Raw genomic sequence first — 15000 nt, 5'->3', positions numbered from 1 at the left:
AAGTCGGATCCTTTCATGGTGTTCTACAGAAGCAACGAGGACGGCACGTGAGTGATGATGGAGGAGGCGGGGGACTAGTAACCAAGAAAGCTAGAGGGAGAAACACCACCTCTCTTTGAGGCGTCGGTGTCTTTGGTCGTGTTTCAGAGTACAGAATCAGAGGCGGAGCAGTTGTTAGGTGGAGAGAGAGGAGAGAAGAGAGAGAGAGGAGAGAGAGGAGAAGAGAGAGAGAGAGAGAGAGAGAGAGAGAGAGAGGAGAAGAGAGAGAGAGAGAGAGAGGAAGAAGAAGAGAGAGAGAGAGAGAGAGAGAGAGAGAAAGAGAGAGGAGAGAGAGAGAAGAGAGAGAGAGAGAAGAGAGAGAGAGAGAGATATGTAGTGAAGAGAATCAAAGTAGTAACAGCTAGCCTTCTGTCCCCTGAGGTGCTAGCTTGAACTACTTAAGGACCTGCATACTTAATGCAAAACTACACCCATTGGCTTACTTAACCACAGGGTGACAAATTGTGCCGTGAAGCAATTAGGAGAATACAGGCAAGAAAATAATGCCTCCTCGCAAAGTCCATAAATAAAACAAACAGGGCTAAACCCACTGGGAACCAACACCACCTCCTCCCCCCTCCCCCTTAAACAGTATCCCAGAGTGCCCTCTGGGGTCTCGGAAGGCCTTGCGAGTTGTGGTGATGTCAGCCTTAGTCTTGAGCCGTTTCAGCGAACGCCTCATTAGCCGTTATCCACATTCAGGCGTTTTTTAAATGGGCCGGGTTGGTTGGAGAAATCGGGCGTCTAGAGACTAGCGCAAATTAGTGGGTGGCCGCGAACGAAAGGACTCACGCTGTTTTAATGGTCGGTGAAGGGCGGCGGGTTGTGAGTAATGCCGCCGCTGTTCTTGATTAAAGGGAGGGGGGATATGCGGCGTAATGCTCCAGGCAGAACGGTTGGAGTCAGTTGGTATGCGTGTACGTGCGTGTACGTGCGTGTACGTGCGTGTACGTGCGTGTACGTGCGTCACGGCCTTAGTTAGGGTCAGGTCGTTAGGTGTCCAAACAACAACGTGAAAGTCACTGTCACACCTGTGTGGTGGATGAGAGACATGAAAGATGTCAGACACAAGCCATTATAAAAAGGAGCTAAACCCACAGCCAGGGGCAGGGATATAATTCTAACCTCACGAATTCTACGGTCAACAATCTCAATTTCTGGGATTTTTAAAATGTTGAAATTTTTTGAGTTAGTTAATTCATAAAATACAAAGGTTCCATCTCATAAAACATAATGGAATGTAAAAACGTTGACGCTCAATATCTCTGAACTGCCCTAAACGGAGATAGAACCTCATTCTAAGCTCACGCACACGGCCTCGATTTTGTCGCACCACCGAATTCGATTCCATTGTTTTGAATGAGACAATGCACACGGCGTGCGATGCGATTTTGTCGCACGACAACATTCGATTCTCCATTCACACCCACTCACTTCGGTGGTGTGAATGGAGAATCGAATGTTGTCGTGCGACAAAATCGCATCGCACGCCGTGTGCATTGGGCTTTAGTTAGGTCAGGTCGTTAGGTGTCCAAACAACACGAAAGTCACTGTCACTGTCACACCTGTGTGAGGGAGGGATAGAAGATGTCAGACACAAGCCATTATAAAAAAGAAGCTAAACCCCACAGCCAGGGGCAGGGATTCGGTTGTTAAGTCTGACGTCAAACGTGACGTTTAGCAATTAGTCCAAACCAGAAATTCCCCCACCAGAGTCCAGCGTACTACAGCGGTAGAATGACAGTTCAATAGTTTTTTAGACTGGGATCTATTCATACAACAAGGGACACGGCAGCACTTTCCCGTTTTTCCCATATTTTTCAGCGTCTTTGAGCCTCGGAAAAAGCGCTATATAAATATAATGAATTATTATTATTACCGCGGCATTTCGAAGAGAGCGCCTCAGCCAACGTTGACCCGGAAACACGTCACGACTTAACAACCGAATAGAGTTGCAGTCAGCAATGTGTGTTTGTCTTCAACTGCTCCTGTTTCCGTCGAGAGTACCGACTGTGGAGACAAAGATGTTTTCTCTCGTTTATTTTTCCATCTAACCTCCGGTCTCTGTTCCTGCACCGCTCTTCTTTCCTCTCCTGTCTCTGTTCCTGCTTCTGCCCCTTTCCTCGCTTGTCTCTATCTGTTCCCTTCACTTCCCTCCTCCTTTCATCTGCCTTCCCAATCTCACAAGCTTTTCTGTCTTTTCTGTCTCTCTCTCTCTCTCTCTCTCTCTCTCTCTCTCTCTTTCTCCCTCCCTCCCTCTCCCTCTCTCTCTCTCTCTCTGCCCCTCTCTCTCTCTCTCTGCCCCTCTCTCTCCCTCCCTCCCCCCCTCTCCCTCTCCCTCTCTCCCTCTCTCTCTCTCTCTCTCTCTCTTTCTGTCTTTCTCTCTCTCTCTCCTCTCTTTCTGTCTTTCTCTCTCTCTCTTTCTCTTTCTCTCTCTCCCTCTCTCCCTCCCTCCCTCTCTCTCTCTCTCTCCCTCTCTCCCTCCCTCCCTCTCTCTCTCTCTCTCCCTCCCCCCCTGCCTCTCTCTCTCTCCCTCTCTCTCCCTCCCTCCCCCCCCCCTCTCTCTCTCTCTCTCTCCCTCTCTCTCTCTCTCTCCCTCCCCCCCTCTCTCTCTCTCTCTCTGTCTCTCCTCCTCAGGTTCACCATCTGCCACAAGACGGAGGTGGTGAAGAACACGCTGAACCCCGTGTGGCAGTCCCTTCGCCATCCCAGTGAGAGCGCTCCTCTGCAACGGAGACTTTGACAGGTGCTCGTCATCCCCCCCCCCCGCTCCCCCTCTCAACCTCCCTGTCCCCCGTTTTCACCTCATGTGTCACTGTCAACTCCTCCGCCTCTCACTCTCTGTCACTCTCTGTCACTCTCACATCCCCCAAGGCCCCTCTCCCCCCCTCCTCTCCCCCCCGCTAGGCTTCCATTGATTTATGTCAGTTAAACACACGGCACATCAATTTCCTTTAACAAGAATGCCATGTGGCGTTCCCTGTGTTTAACCAGAATAAATCGATAACAGTAGCAAACCGAGGGGTCTGTCTTCCACCTTATCACATTACACCATCGAGAGTCCAATGTGATAGGATATCCCTGTTTATTGATTACCCCTGGAATGGCCCTGGTCTACTACAGGATAACACGTCTACCAAGGCGTTTGATGTGCACATAATCTCCACACGTCCTCCCCGTGTGGGGGTCCACTTATTCAGCTAAGCCCCCCCGTAGCGATAAGCTGTCAGCGATGCTCCGCAAGACCACTTAGGATTCCGGATGAGACCGTGTGAGTGGAGAGGCGGTTTAGTTGTGTTGCTTGTGGTAAGAGAGGTTGTAAGAAGAGATGGAGGGAGATGGAGATAAAGAAGGGTGTTTAGAGAAAGAGAAGGGGGTGAGAGGGATAGAGAGGGGGGTGAGAGGGTTAGAGGGATAGAGAGAGATGGAGAGAGGGGGATGAGAGGGATAGAGAGAGATGGAGAGAGAGGGGTGAGAGGGTTAGAGAGATGGAGAGAGAAGGGGGTGAGAGGGATAGAGAGAGATGGAGAGAGAGGGGTGAGAGGGATAGAGAGATGGAGAGAGAGGGGGGTGAGAGGGATAGAGAGAGATGGAGAGAGAGGGGGGTGAGAGGGATTGAGAGAGATGGAGAGAGAGGGGGTGAGAGGGTTAGAGAGAGATGGAGAGAGGGTTAGAGAGAGATGGAGAGAGAGGGGGTGAGAGGGATAGAGAGATGGAGAGAGAGGGGTGAGAGGGATAGAGAGATGGAGAGAGAGGATGAGAGGGATAGAGAGATGGAGAGAGAGGGGTGAGAGGGATAGAGAGATGGAGAGAGGGGGGTGAGAGGGATAGAGAGAGATGGAGAGAGAGGGGGTGAGAGGGATGAGAGAGATGGAGAGAGAGGGGGTGAGAGGGATTGAGAGAGATGGAGAGAGGGTTAGAGAGAGATGGAGAGAGAGGGGGGTGAGAGGGATGGAGAGAGATGGAGAGAGGGATAGAGAGATGGAGAGAGGGGGTGAGAGGGATAGAGAGATGGAGAGAGAGGGGTGAGATAGAGAGATGGAGAGAGAGGGGGGTGAGAGGGATAGAGAGAGATGGAGAGTGACACAGAGAGAGGGGGGGGCAGTGAGAATCGAGGACAAAATGACTACAGCCAAATAATTATGCATACAGTAAACACACACACACACACTCACACACACACACACACACACACACACACACACACACACACACACACCACACACACACACACACACAGCCTCTCTGTCTGTGTGGGATAATGAGATCTGACAGGGAAGACCAGAATTCAGCCTGGAAACAGAGAGAACATCCTCTGTGTGTGTGTGTGTGTGTGTGTGTGTGTGTGTGTGTGTGTGTGTGTGTGTGTGTGTGGTGTGTGTGTGTGTGTGTGTGTGTGTGTGTGTGTGTGTGTGTGTGTGTGTGTGTGTGTGGTGTGTGTGTGTGTGTGTGTGTGTGTGTGTGTGTGTGTGTGTGTGTGTGTGTGTGTGTGTGTGTGTGTGTGTGTGTGCGTGCGTGCGTGTGTGTGTGTAACGGAAAGTGTATTTTGCAGCTAGCACTTGTCTATTGTGTGTTTCTACAATCATCAACATCAGAGATGACAAGAACATCGGAACATACAGGCTCATTTAGAGTTGCAGAATGGAACACTGCAGGCACAACTCCTAGCTCACAGCCTCACAGCAGTAATATATAAATAAGTCAGCTAGGTTGGACTGGGTACATGTGTTCTCTCACACAATGATGCTTACACATTACTTCACTCAATGTTCTCATAGCCTTCTCTCACAGTCACACTGTACGTGTAGGAGAGGGGAGATGGACATGGGAAAAGGAGAGGAGACAAATTAATAAATGGAACAGGGGTGTAGAGAGAGAAAGAGAGAGAGAGAAAGAGAGAGAGAGGGAGAGAGAGGAAGAGAGAGACAGAGGGAGATAGAGAGAAAGAGGGAGAGAGAGAGATAGAGATAGAGAGAGAGAGAGAAAGGGAGAGAGAAAGAGGGAGAGAGACAGAGGGAGACAGAGGGAGAGAGAGGGAGAGAGAGAGAGAGGGAGAGAGAGAGTGAGAGAGAGAGAGAGAGGGAGAGAGAGAAATAGGAGAGGAGAGGACTGAGTGGTGTACTTAGTTCTATAACGGGCAAATAAAATCACCCACTGACACAGACCAGCTGCAGAGAGCAGGCAGTCGTCCCGATGGGTAAATAGCAGTCTGTGAGTAAGTGTTCTAAGGAGAGGGGGTGAGAGGAGGAGGAGGAGGGGGATATGGTGGGCTTTGTAATCTTTGCCCATGACATTTAAACTCTCATGAGAGGAAATTATAGCCACGGATCTCTCTCACTGATTCGCATTATTAGCATGATTAGCATGATTAGCATGCTACTCTGTGAGTGAGTCACAGGCGATATTTCTGTCACTGGCATCATCAAGATCATAAACAGAGACATGGAATTAGGGTTGATGTGTCGCGGTTGTTCCTCACAATGAAATATATATATAATAATAATAATACATTTTGTTTGTAAAAGCACTTTACATAGGGAATCTCAAAGTGCTACAATTAAAACAAGAAGATAAAACAATAAACATTTTCGATTAAAAGGCTAAAAAAAGGCTCTATTAAAAAGGTGGGTTTTAAGGCCTGGTTTAAAAGCATCCACAGACTGTGGTGCCCTTAGGTGGTCAGGGAGAGCATTCCACAGCCTGGGAGCAGCCGAGCAGAAGGCCCGATCTCCCATGGTGCGGAGCTTGGTCCTGGGGGTCTTGAGGAGGTTGGTGGCAGTAGAACGGAGGGTGCATGAGGAGGTCTGAGGGGTATGGAGGAGTTCCTGGAGGTAGGGGGGGGGGGGCAGTTCCATGGATGCACTGGTGGGTGAGGAGGGAGACCTTGAATTCAATTCTGAGGGAGACGGGGAGCCAGTGGAGTGATTTGAGGATGGGGGTGATGTGATCATATTTGCGCACCCTCATCAGGATCCTAGCAGCACTCACAATGAAATATATATACTCTAGACTAGACTATACTATTCTAGTGATTGATTTTTTTGATATGATTTTCATTCGTGGGTGGTAGTGGTGGATAGTGAGTTGGACTGGTGATGGAAAGGTTGTGAGTTAAAATCTCACCTGAAACCACACCACTACTAGTGTGCCCTTGAGTAAGGCACTTAGCCCTCAGTTACTACAGGGGGAATGTCATTGTAAGCGTCTGCTAAATGGCAAATTCTATTAATGGAGATGACACATTATACTGGGAGCATAAAAATGTCCTTGCAACTTTTGCAACGATTATTGCTGTCAAGGAATGTCTGAAGCGAAAATGGGCAGTTTGCCAAATGTTGTACTGTACAGTATATCAGAGTTTAGAGCCAAGATGCAAAACCCTTTGCAGTAGCCTACATCTATGGCACTTGTGTTATGAGCCAACATGGATGGACAGATCCTGTATGGCTATGGCTACTGGGTTTGGTCACAACCTGCAACTTTCCTTGCTTGGCGGTTGGTCAGAAAGAGAATGATTGACAGGTCCTGCAGGATATGGTGTCTGTCATGTCCCGGTGCCCTGCTCTCTCTCTCTCTCTCTCTCTCTCTCTCTCTCTCTCTCTCTCTCTCTCTCTCTCTCTCTCTCTCTCTCTCTCTCTCTCTCTCTCTCTCTCTCTCTCTCTCTCTCTCTCTCTCCACTTCTCCTCTCCTTAGAGAAAGTTTTCATCCACCCTGCAACACAGGTGACTATTTGCTGTCTGCCAACCTTGAAGATAACCTCAAAGAGGGCAACAAACTGCCACTACAGAGAGACAGGAAGCAGAGGACTGGAAGGAAGGGAGACATATTTTAGGTTTCCCTCTTTTCCTCAACGACAGAAACCCCTATGATGTTTCACATGCAAACATCTCAACTGTCTCTCTCTCTCTCTCTCTCTCTCTCTCTCTCTCTCTCTCTCTCTCTCTCTCTCTCTCTCTCTCTCTCTCTCTCTCTTACTTTGACTCTGTTGGATCTGCGCTGGCGTCAGGTTGGCTCTGAGAGGTCTTTTGTGGCGACATCAATGTGACAGAAACATGAAAGGGTGACGGAAATTTTTCAGTATTTTTTTGCATTTTAATGTCACCCTGCAGTCAATCTGCCATCTGCTTTTTTAAAAAGTATTTTTGAACTCACCTTAACTCAGATTTGTGAGTCACTGCGGTGAAGGAGTTTTAGTTTGCTGTTAGATATAAGTTGATACTTCCTTCCCTGAGATAACGCTAGCTTTACCTTGGTACGAAGGCCAAACACCCATCCCTGCCAACCACTACCGGTTTATGAAAGAGGGGTCTCTAGCCTTCCAAGATTATTTTGACTATTCCATTAAACGCGGGGGCGGCTGTGTCTCAGGAGGTGATCGCAAGGTTGGCAGATCGGTGGTTCGAGCCCCGGCTGGCCACATGTCGAAGTGTCCTTGGGCAAGACACTGAACCCCAAATTGCTCCCAGTGAGCGGGCCGGCGCCTTGCATGGCAGCTTGCCGCCATTGGTGTGTGAATGGGTGTGTGAATGGGTGAATGAGAGGCCGTTGTGAAGCGCTTTGGATAAAGGCATAGCTATATAAGTCAGTCTGTTTTATTTACCAAACGTTTCCATCGACAGGAACAGGATGAATCACGCGTGCATCATGGTGATCTTCTGTACTTTAACAGGTCTACTGTGCTTTCCCCTGTAATGCCATTACTATCAGTGCCCCAGATATTCACATTTACATTTACATCTTTGGCATTTAGCAGACGCCTTATTCCAAAGCAACTTGCAACAAATACATTTGAATAAGTAAGTGAATCACCTATTCACCAGTCACAGAGGGAAAAGGTAATCTATGCTAAGGCCAGGGGCCATTATTATTATTATTGTCGTGCTAGTTTTTTTAAAATGTATTTATTATTAGTAGTATTATTCATTATTTTTTTTACACTTTAAATCCAAAGCGACTTACAATTACAGTGACATTCCCCCTGGGGTAACTGAGAGCCCTACCCAAGGGCACTAATGGTGTTTCAGGCAAGATTTGACCTCACAACCTCACAATTAGACCACCACTACCCCTTTGTAATACTACACACACAGAAGAAAGAGTACAGGGGGGTAGTAGACGCTGTTTTCTCCACACATCTTATTGACCGGATAAACTACTCCAATAAGCTGCTCTAATAAACTATTAAGAATTGTCTATTTGAGATTGAAACTCAAAAGCACCAAGCCTTGAAATTAAAAAGGAACAGGAACTTTGTTGAGGCTTGTGTAGTTTGAGCTGAAGAGCCTCAGAGCAGCTAATGAGCTCGTTAATGAGTTATCTCTTCTCATTAATGGACGGTTGTAGCAATAATGTTTGTGTGTGTATGGTCAAGCGGTGCTGCACAAACACCTGGGAGATTCTCATCCTCTCAGCTCAGACTGGCTCTGTTTTCTCTGCTGATGGATAAGTACATCCAGAAAAGCATCTTAAACCTAATTACTGTGGGTGCATGTGCGTGTTTCTGTGTGCATGCTTACAGTACGTGTGTGTTTTACATGACTAATTTCCTCATTTCCTCCAATACGATCATAATGTGCAGATGAGGGCATATTTCAGTCTGTAAGAAAAGCTTCTGGGCTTTCATATATATATATAAGTGCAGTCCATCTTTCTGAACACCCGGTAACAGTCACTTTTAATGACTAATAACTATAATCTGTTGGTGTGTTGGTTGTTTTCCAGAACGATCAAGGTGGAGGTGTATGACTGGGACCGGGATGGCAGGTGAGTGCTCTGAATCGTCAAGATATCCCATGATGCACTGGTAGTTGATCATTCACTAGATATCCCATGATGCACTGGTAGTTGATCAGGCTAGATATCCCATGATGCACTGGTAGTTGTTCAGGCTAGATATCCCATGATGCATTGGTAGTTGATCAGGCTAGATATCCCATGATGCACTGGTAGTTGATCAGGCTAGATATCCCATGATGCACTGGTAGTTGATCACTAGATATCCCATGATGCACTGGTAGTTGTTCAGGCTAGATATCCCATGATGCACTGGTAGTTGATCAGGCTAGATATCCCATGATGCACTGGTAGTTGATCAGGCTAGATATCCCATGATGCACTGGTAGTTGATCAGGCTAGATATCCCATGATGCACTGGTAGTTGATCACTAGATCAGGCTTGATGTTTTTGTTTACTTTGTCCTCCAGAACATCTATCTTGATTCTATTAAGTTCTGTTAAGTTCTGTACAATTATAAGTAAAATTCATATTGGACTGATGATGTGGTTGTGGGACCACAGTACGTAACGAGCGACGATCACAATGACTTCAAGTATTCAGTTGTGTTTTTCCTCTTCCTCTCCTTCAGCCATGACTTCATTGGGGAGTTCACAACCAGCTACCGGGAGCTCGCTAGAGGACAGAGTCAGTTTAACGTTTACGAGGTGGGTTCCATGTCTTCTTTGTGTTGTGTTACAAGAGTTTTCATGAAAGATCTCAACTGGCCCACACAGTTTATCTGACACGATTAGAAATAAGACCTCAGCATCTAAGCACTTTGCCCTCTCGTGTAATTTATTCCATGCATTAGTAATTCCATTTGTTTAAGACTGCGTGTGGTTTCTTATTTTGTTGTTCGACCTCCCCCCGTCCGCCCCTTGGGGTTAGATCAGGAATGGAATAGTTTTCCATTAACGTCCTTCTTCTCTCCTCTCAGGCTTTGTTTTGCCATGGTAATACCTGGTAACCACCTGGACACACACACACACACACACACACACACACACACATACACTAGTTTGATCCTGACTGATCCTGGAATTGGACATATTATGCCTAGTCAATACATGCATGCTGTGACCCAAAATGGCTGAATACATCCTCGCACACACATACACACATACACACACACACACACACACACACACATACACACACTCACACTCACACTCACACTCACACTCACACTCACACTCACACTCACACTCACACTCACACTCACACTCACACACAGACACACACACACACACACACACACACACACACACACACACACACACACACACACACAGGGCCATTAGTGGGAGTGTGAAACGAGATTAACAGTAGAGAATTCCAGGCATTCAGAATTATTCCAGTTTATTTCCCAGAATCCCCCTGGGGAGGCTGTTTCATATTGTCACAACTCTCTATGCTTGTCTTCCTCTTTGCCACTCTCTATGCTAATTAGGGATGACTTACAAACAATTTATTATTATTACAAAACAGATTTAACCATTGATCTGACGGGAAAGGGAGAGAGAAATCGTTCTGAGTGTCAGTTTGTAATCAATGTCTGTTTTAAGGGATTTAACCAGGGTGATTGTATATCGATTAGTGTTAAAGCTGCCATACTTCTAAATGGAAATGGGAATTCAATTAAGAGATGCTGTGTGTTGAAATATATTCGAAACAACATTCATGAACATTTATCCTTCTCAAAATGTTTGTTGGCAGTCATCCGTGGTAGTAGCACAAGATTCTCACTGACTTCTTGAGAGGTGCTTGCTCGCGTTCCTTTTACGGGATCCATTCTATGCCATAAATCTGCTTCCTGCAGTCTTTAAATACCAGCTCGTTCTGTGAGTGTCAACTCCGTTTCATGGCACCCTTCATTAGTCACTACCTACCTGGCACTGTGACGGAAAGGTCCTTCAGTTTTTGCATCGGCAAGTCTTTCTGTGTGTCAGACAAATTGCCTTCCTTCCATGTTCAATTAAGTGCTGTCACTTTCACGCCCAGCAGCTCCATACAGCAGGGGTAATCAGACAGGACATCTTTTGTCTCCGTACGAACAGGGCCGGTGCTTCATACACTGACAGAAGAGACAGGTTCTCCATAAATTTGATAGAACTAACTGTTCTAACTGTTCCAACTGGTTTTTTGATGGTTTGACTTACCTGAAAACACAAGAAGAAGAAACAGAAGTTAAAGAAAACTGAAATAGAGACGTGTTGGGTGAAGGAGTCATCCTGAAAAGAAGAGATGGGTTTTACCAGACAGTGATCCAACTAACGCTTCATTTTGAAAACTGTCAGTATGACAAAGTATATCCCACAGTGTAACATGTCTCCACTTTCTAGTACAGTATGTAGTTAGTATCAGCATTAAGTGTGCCCCTTTCCATAAGTATCCAACTGCATTCAACAACGGTGACTGTTGCTTTGTCGTGACGTTAGAATTATAAGGTTCTATCTCAATTTTTGTCAAAATTGAGTTTTTTACATAATCTGATCCATTAGGTGTTTATTAATGCCTGTGTGGTGTTATTTTTAAAATGTTGACATTTTTTAGTTAGTAATTAATAAATTACAAAGGTTCCATCTCACAAAACATAATGGAATGTAAAAACTTTGACGCTCAATATCTCTGAACTGCCCTAAACGGAGATAGAACCTTATCATTCTAAACGGAGATAGAACCTTATCATTCTAAACGGAGATAGAACCTTATCATTCTAAACGGAGATAGAACCTTATCATTCTAAACGGAGATAGAACCTTCTCATTCTAAACGGAGATAGAACCTTCTCATTCTAAACGGAGATAGAACCTTCTCATTCTAAACGGAGATAGAACCTTCTCATTCTAAACGGAGATAGAACCTTCTCATTCTAAACGGAGATAGAACCTTATCATTCTAAGCTCACGACATGTGTTTAATACCATTCCTCATTCCATTTCATGCATGACAATGAGCCCATCTGACAATGTTTACCTCCACCAGCCTCCCCTGCTACACACCCTTGTTATGTTTGCTCTCAATAAGAAAGACATAAAGATGAAAAAAAAAAAGCCTGGGCGTGCATGTGGATGCGTGGGCGTGTGCGTGCGCACGTGTGTGTGTGTGTGTGTGTGTGTGTGTGTGTGTGTGTATGTGCATGAGGAATGTGAAGTGAGAGAGAAATAGAGACAGGTGTTTTAACAACGAAATATATTACAGTATATTTGGATTTCTGTCATACCTGTGCGTGTCACAGTCAACGGGATTATAGCGAGCAGCCCCGCCTGCCTGTGCGAGAGGAACAGCACTCCATGCACAGAACTCCATGCCCTACTTCCATAATAGATTCCTCTCTCTCTCTCAGAGCCCCTGCTGTGAGGAGAGTTCCCTCCGATCCAATCCCTCCTATTCAGACTGAATTCCTCTAAATCTCTATTCAGTGTCCCTAATGACTTCTCCTATTCTGCCATTTGCTATTTTAGGTGATGAACCCCAAAAAGAAAATTAAGAAAAAGAAATATGTCAATTCTGGCACGGTGAGTAAGTCCCCCACCCAACCCCCCCCCCCCCCCCTACCGCCTTCACAACGTGTCTCCGGTTAATTACAATGATTTTCTCAGCTCAGAGAAGAACCGTGATACCAGACAGAGCTGTGCGTGTGTGCTTCCTCAAAGCGTGAAGGCACACTTATTCGTATTCCTTATTAATTGGTATACCTCCTCTCTCACGCCCGTTAATTAAAACTATAGGAGAGAAAAAAAAGCGGGAAGGCAAGAGAAAATGTTTTCCTTTGCCACAGTTGTAGTAGTAGACAACAGTCCCTGCTTCCATCAGACTCCCACTTCCTAGAGCCAGCTAGCCAGCTAGTGTACACACGCTGTTTGGTGGGGGATGGGGTAGAATAGGCTAGTAGCTGAATAGTATGAGGACGATGAGAGGGAGACCCAGCTAGCAAAGTGGGAGAAACATTGTTGAACTGTGAGTGGAGCAGGAGCAGGCTACGTGGGCGGGGGCAGATGTGAACGCACTACTACACCTCCCAGGAGACATCAGAGAGTGGGAGTCGTGAGCACGCCATGCTGCATAGTACAGCAGCTAATGGGATATTCTCCTACTACTGAGAAGACTGATCGCTGGGGCCCACGTTGCCCCCCCACTCCTCATCCCTCTCCCTCCCTCCCTCTCTCTCTCCCTCCCTCCCTCCCTCCCTCCTTCTCTCTCTCATATGCCCAGCCTGTAATGCCTCCTTATCCCTCTCCCTCCCTCCTTCTCTCTCTCCCTCCCTCCCTCCTCATCCCTCTCCCTCCCTCCTTCTCTCCATCCCTCCCTCCCTCCCTCTCCCTCCCTCCTTCTCTCTCTCATATGCCCAGCCTGTAATGCCTCCTTCTCTCTCTCCCTCCCTCCTTCTCTCTCTCCCTCCCTCCCTCCCTCCCTCTCCCTCCCTCCTTATCCCTCTCCCTCCCTCCCTCCCTCCCTCCCTCTCCCTCCCTCCTTCTCTCTCTCATATGCCCAGCCTGTAATGCCTCCTTATCCCTCTCCCTCCCTCCTTCTCTCTCTCCCTCCCTCCCTCCCTCCCTCTCCCTCCCTCCTTCTCTCTCTCATTATGCCCAGCCTGTAATGCCTCCTTCTCTCTCTCCCTCCCTCCTCATCCCTCTCCCTCCCTCCCTCCCTCCCTCCCTCTCCCTCCCTCCTTCTCTCTCTCATATGCCCAGCCTGTAATGTAAAGCATTGCATTCCATATCATCTCTCCCGCCTTTCCCCCTGTGGTTTCCGGGCGGAGCTCATCGCTCATGGCAATGCAATGAGCCTAACGCCACGGCCCACACCTTGTTACAGAGCAGCAGGATCTGGTTAGTGAGTTTAGTAGTTTAGGAGCGGGCCTCTCCTATGGCAGCCTGAGTGTGTTGTAGGAGAAGGATATTGAAGCCTGTCTCCTGTTTGGTGTCGTTGTCAGGTGACGCTGCTATCGTTCTCAGTGGAATCAGAATGCACGTTCCTGGACTACATCAAAGGAGGGTGAGTGGGAAGAGAGTTCCGTGGGGAATGGATGTGCAGTCTGTTATCATGCAGGGAATGTATGTGCAGTCTGTTATCATGCACATACTTTACAGTTTACACACACGTTGGTATGAGCGTGAATGCTGACACACACTCTCTAGCCACCTAAACACATTTACAGTACATGCATATAAAACATACATAAAGCGTCATCATCTTTCAGGAACATAATGTACACAAACTGTGTAGAAACCTCTGGAATTGTAGTGAACAAATGTGGACGAGACGAAACGTCCTCCAACTTAACGAGGACGAAACGGAGATAATTGTATTCGGTGCATCTGACAAAAGATTGAGTGAGAGCAAGACATGATTGTAATTTAATTAATTTTGCCATTTAGCAGACGCTTTTATCCAAAGCGACTTACAAATACGAATTACAGGGACATTCCCCCTGGAGTAACTGAGGGCTTGCCTTACCCAAGGGCACACTAGTAGTGGTGTGGCTTCAGGCGGGATTTGAACTCACAACCTTCCGATTGTCTCTCTCTCTCTTCAAACTAAAAAAACAGGTCAGAAATCTTGGTGTAATCCTAGATCTAAACTTCAACAGCCACATAAACACGTTAAACTCAACTAAATCAGCCTACTATCACCTGAGAAACATAACAAGAATGAGAGGTTTCATGTCCAAACAAGACCTTGAAAAAAAAGTCATCCATGCATTTGCTTAGAGTAGACTTTATTTATTGTAATGGTCTACTGACAGGCCTATCTAAAGGAGCTGTTCGTAAAATTGCAGCTCATTACGCCGCTGCTAGGGTCCTAACAAAAATTAAGAAGCTTGAACACATTACACCAATTCTGAGATAACCTACACCGGCTACCAGTCCCTCAGAGAATTGAATTCAAAGTACTACTAATTGCATACAAATCACAAAACGGTCTTGGACCAAAATACATATCAGATCTCCTCCCACCCTATATTCCAGCAACCCCCCTAAGGTCAGCTGAGACAAATCAGCTAATCATTCCAAGAGTGAAAACAAAACACGGTGCAGCAGCTTTCAGTCACGCTGCTGCATGCTCCTGGAACTAACTCCCTGAAGAAATCAAACAGGCCCAAACCCTAAAGATATTTCAAACTAAGCTAAAAACCTTCATGTTTTGATTAAACACAAACACTTCGATCAATGTCTTTTTTC

General features: G+C 46.5%; 1 protein-coding gene across 1 annotated transcript in view; it reads left to right on the top strand.

Annotated features, from left to right (window-relative positions):
* cpne5b (copine Vb) overlaps positions 1–15000 on the top strand; it is a gene marked incomplete at both ends in the record, with an annotated part of 147577 nt that overhangs the window by 109945 nt on the left and 22632 nt on the right. Inside the window, 7 exon segments of the mRNA XM_080545513.1 lie at positions 1–47; positions 2677–2734; positions 2736–2785; positions 8761–8802; positions 9405–9480; positions 12280–12333; positions 13752–13813. The exon segment at positions 1–47 is cut by the window's left edge and continues 57 nt beyond it. Coding sequence (XP_080401639.1) covers positions 1–47; positions 2677–2734; positions 2736–2785; positions 8761–8802; positions 9405–9480; positions 12280–12333; positions 13752–13813 — 389 coding nt within the window.

Source organism: Nansenia antarctica (genome assembly GCF_963989245.1).
Source record: "Nansenia antarctica genome assembly, chromosome: 15".
NCBI lineage: Eukaryota > Metazoa > Chordata > Actinopteri > Argentiniformes > Microstomatidae > Nansenia > Nansenia antarctica.
This window is presented reverse-complemented; position numbering and strand designations above follow the sequence as displayed.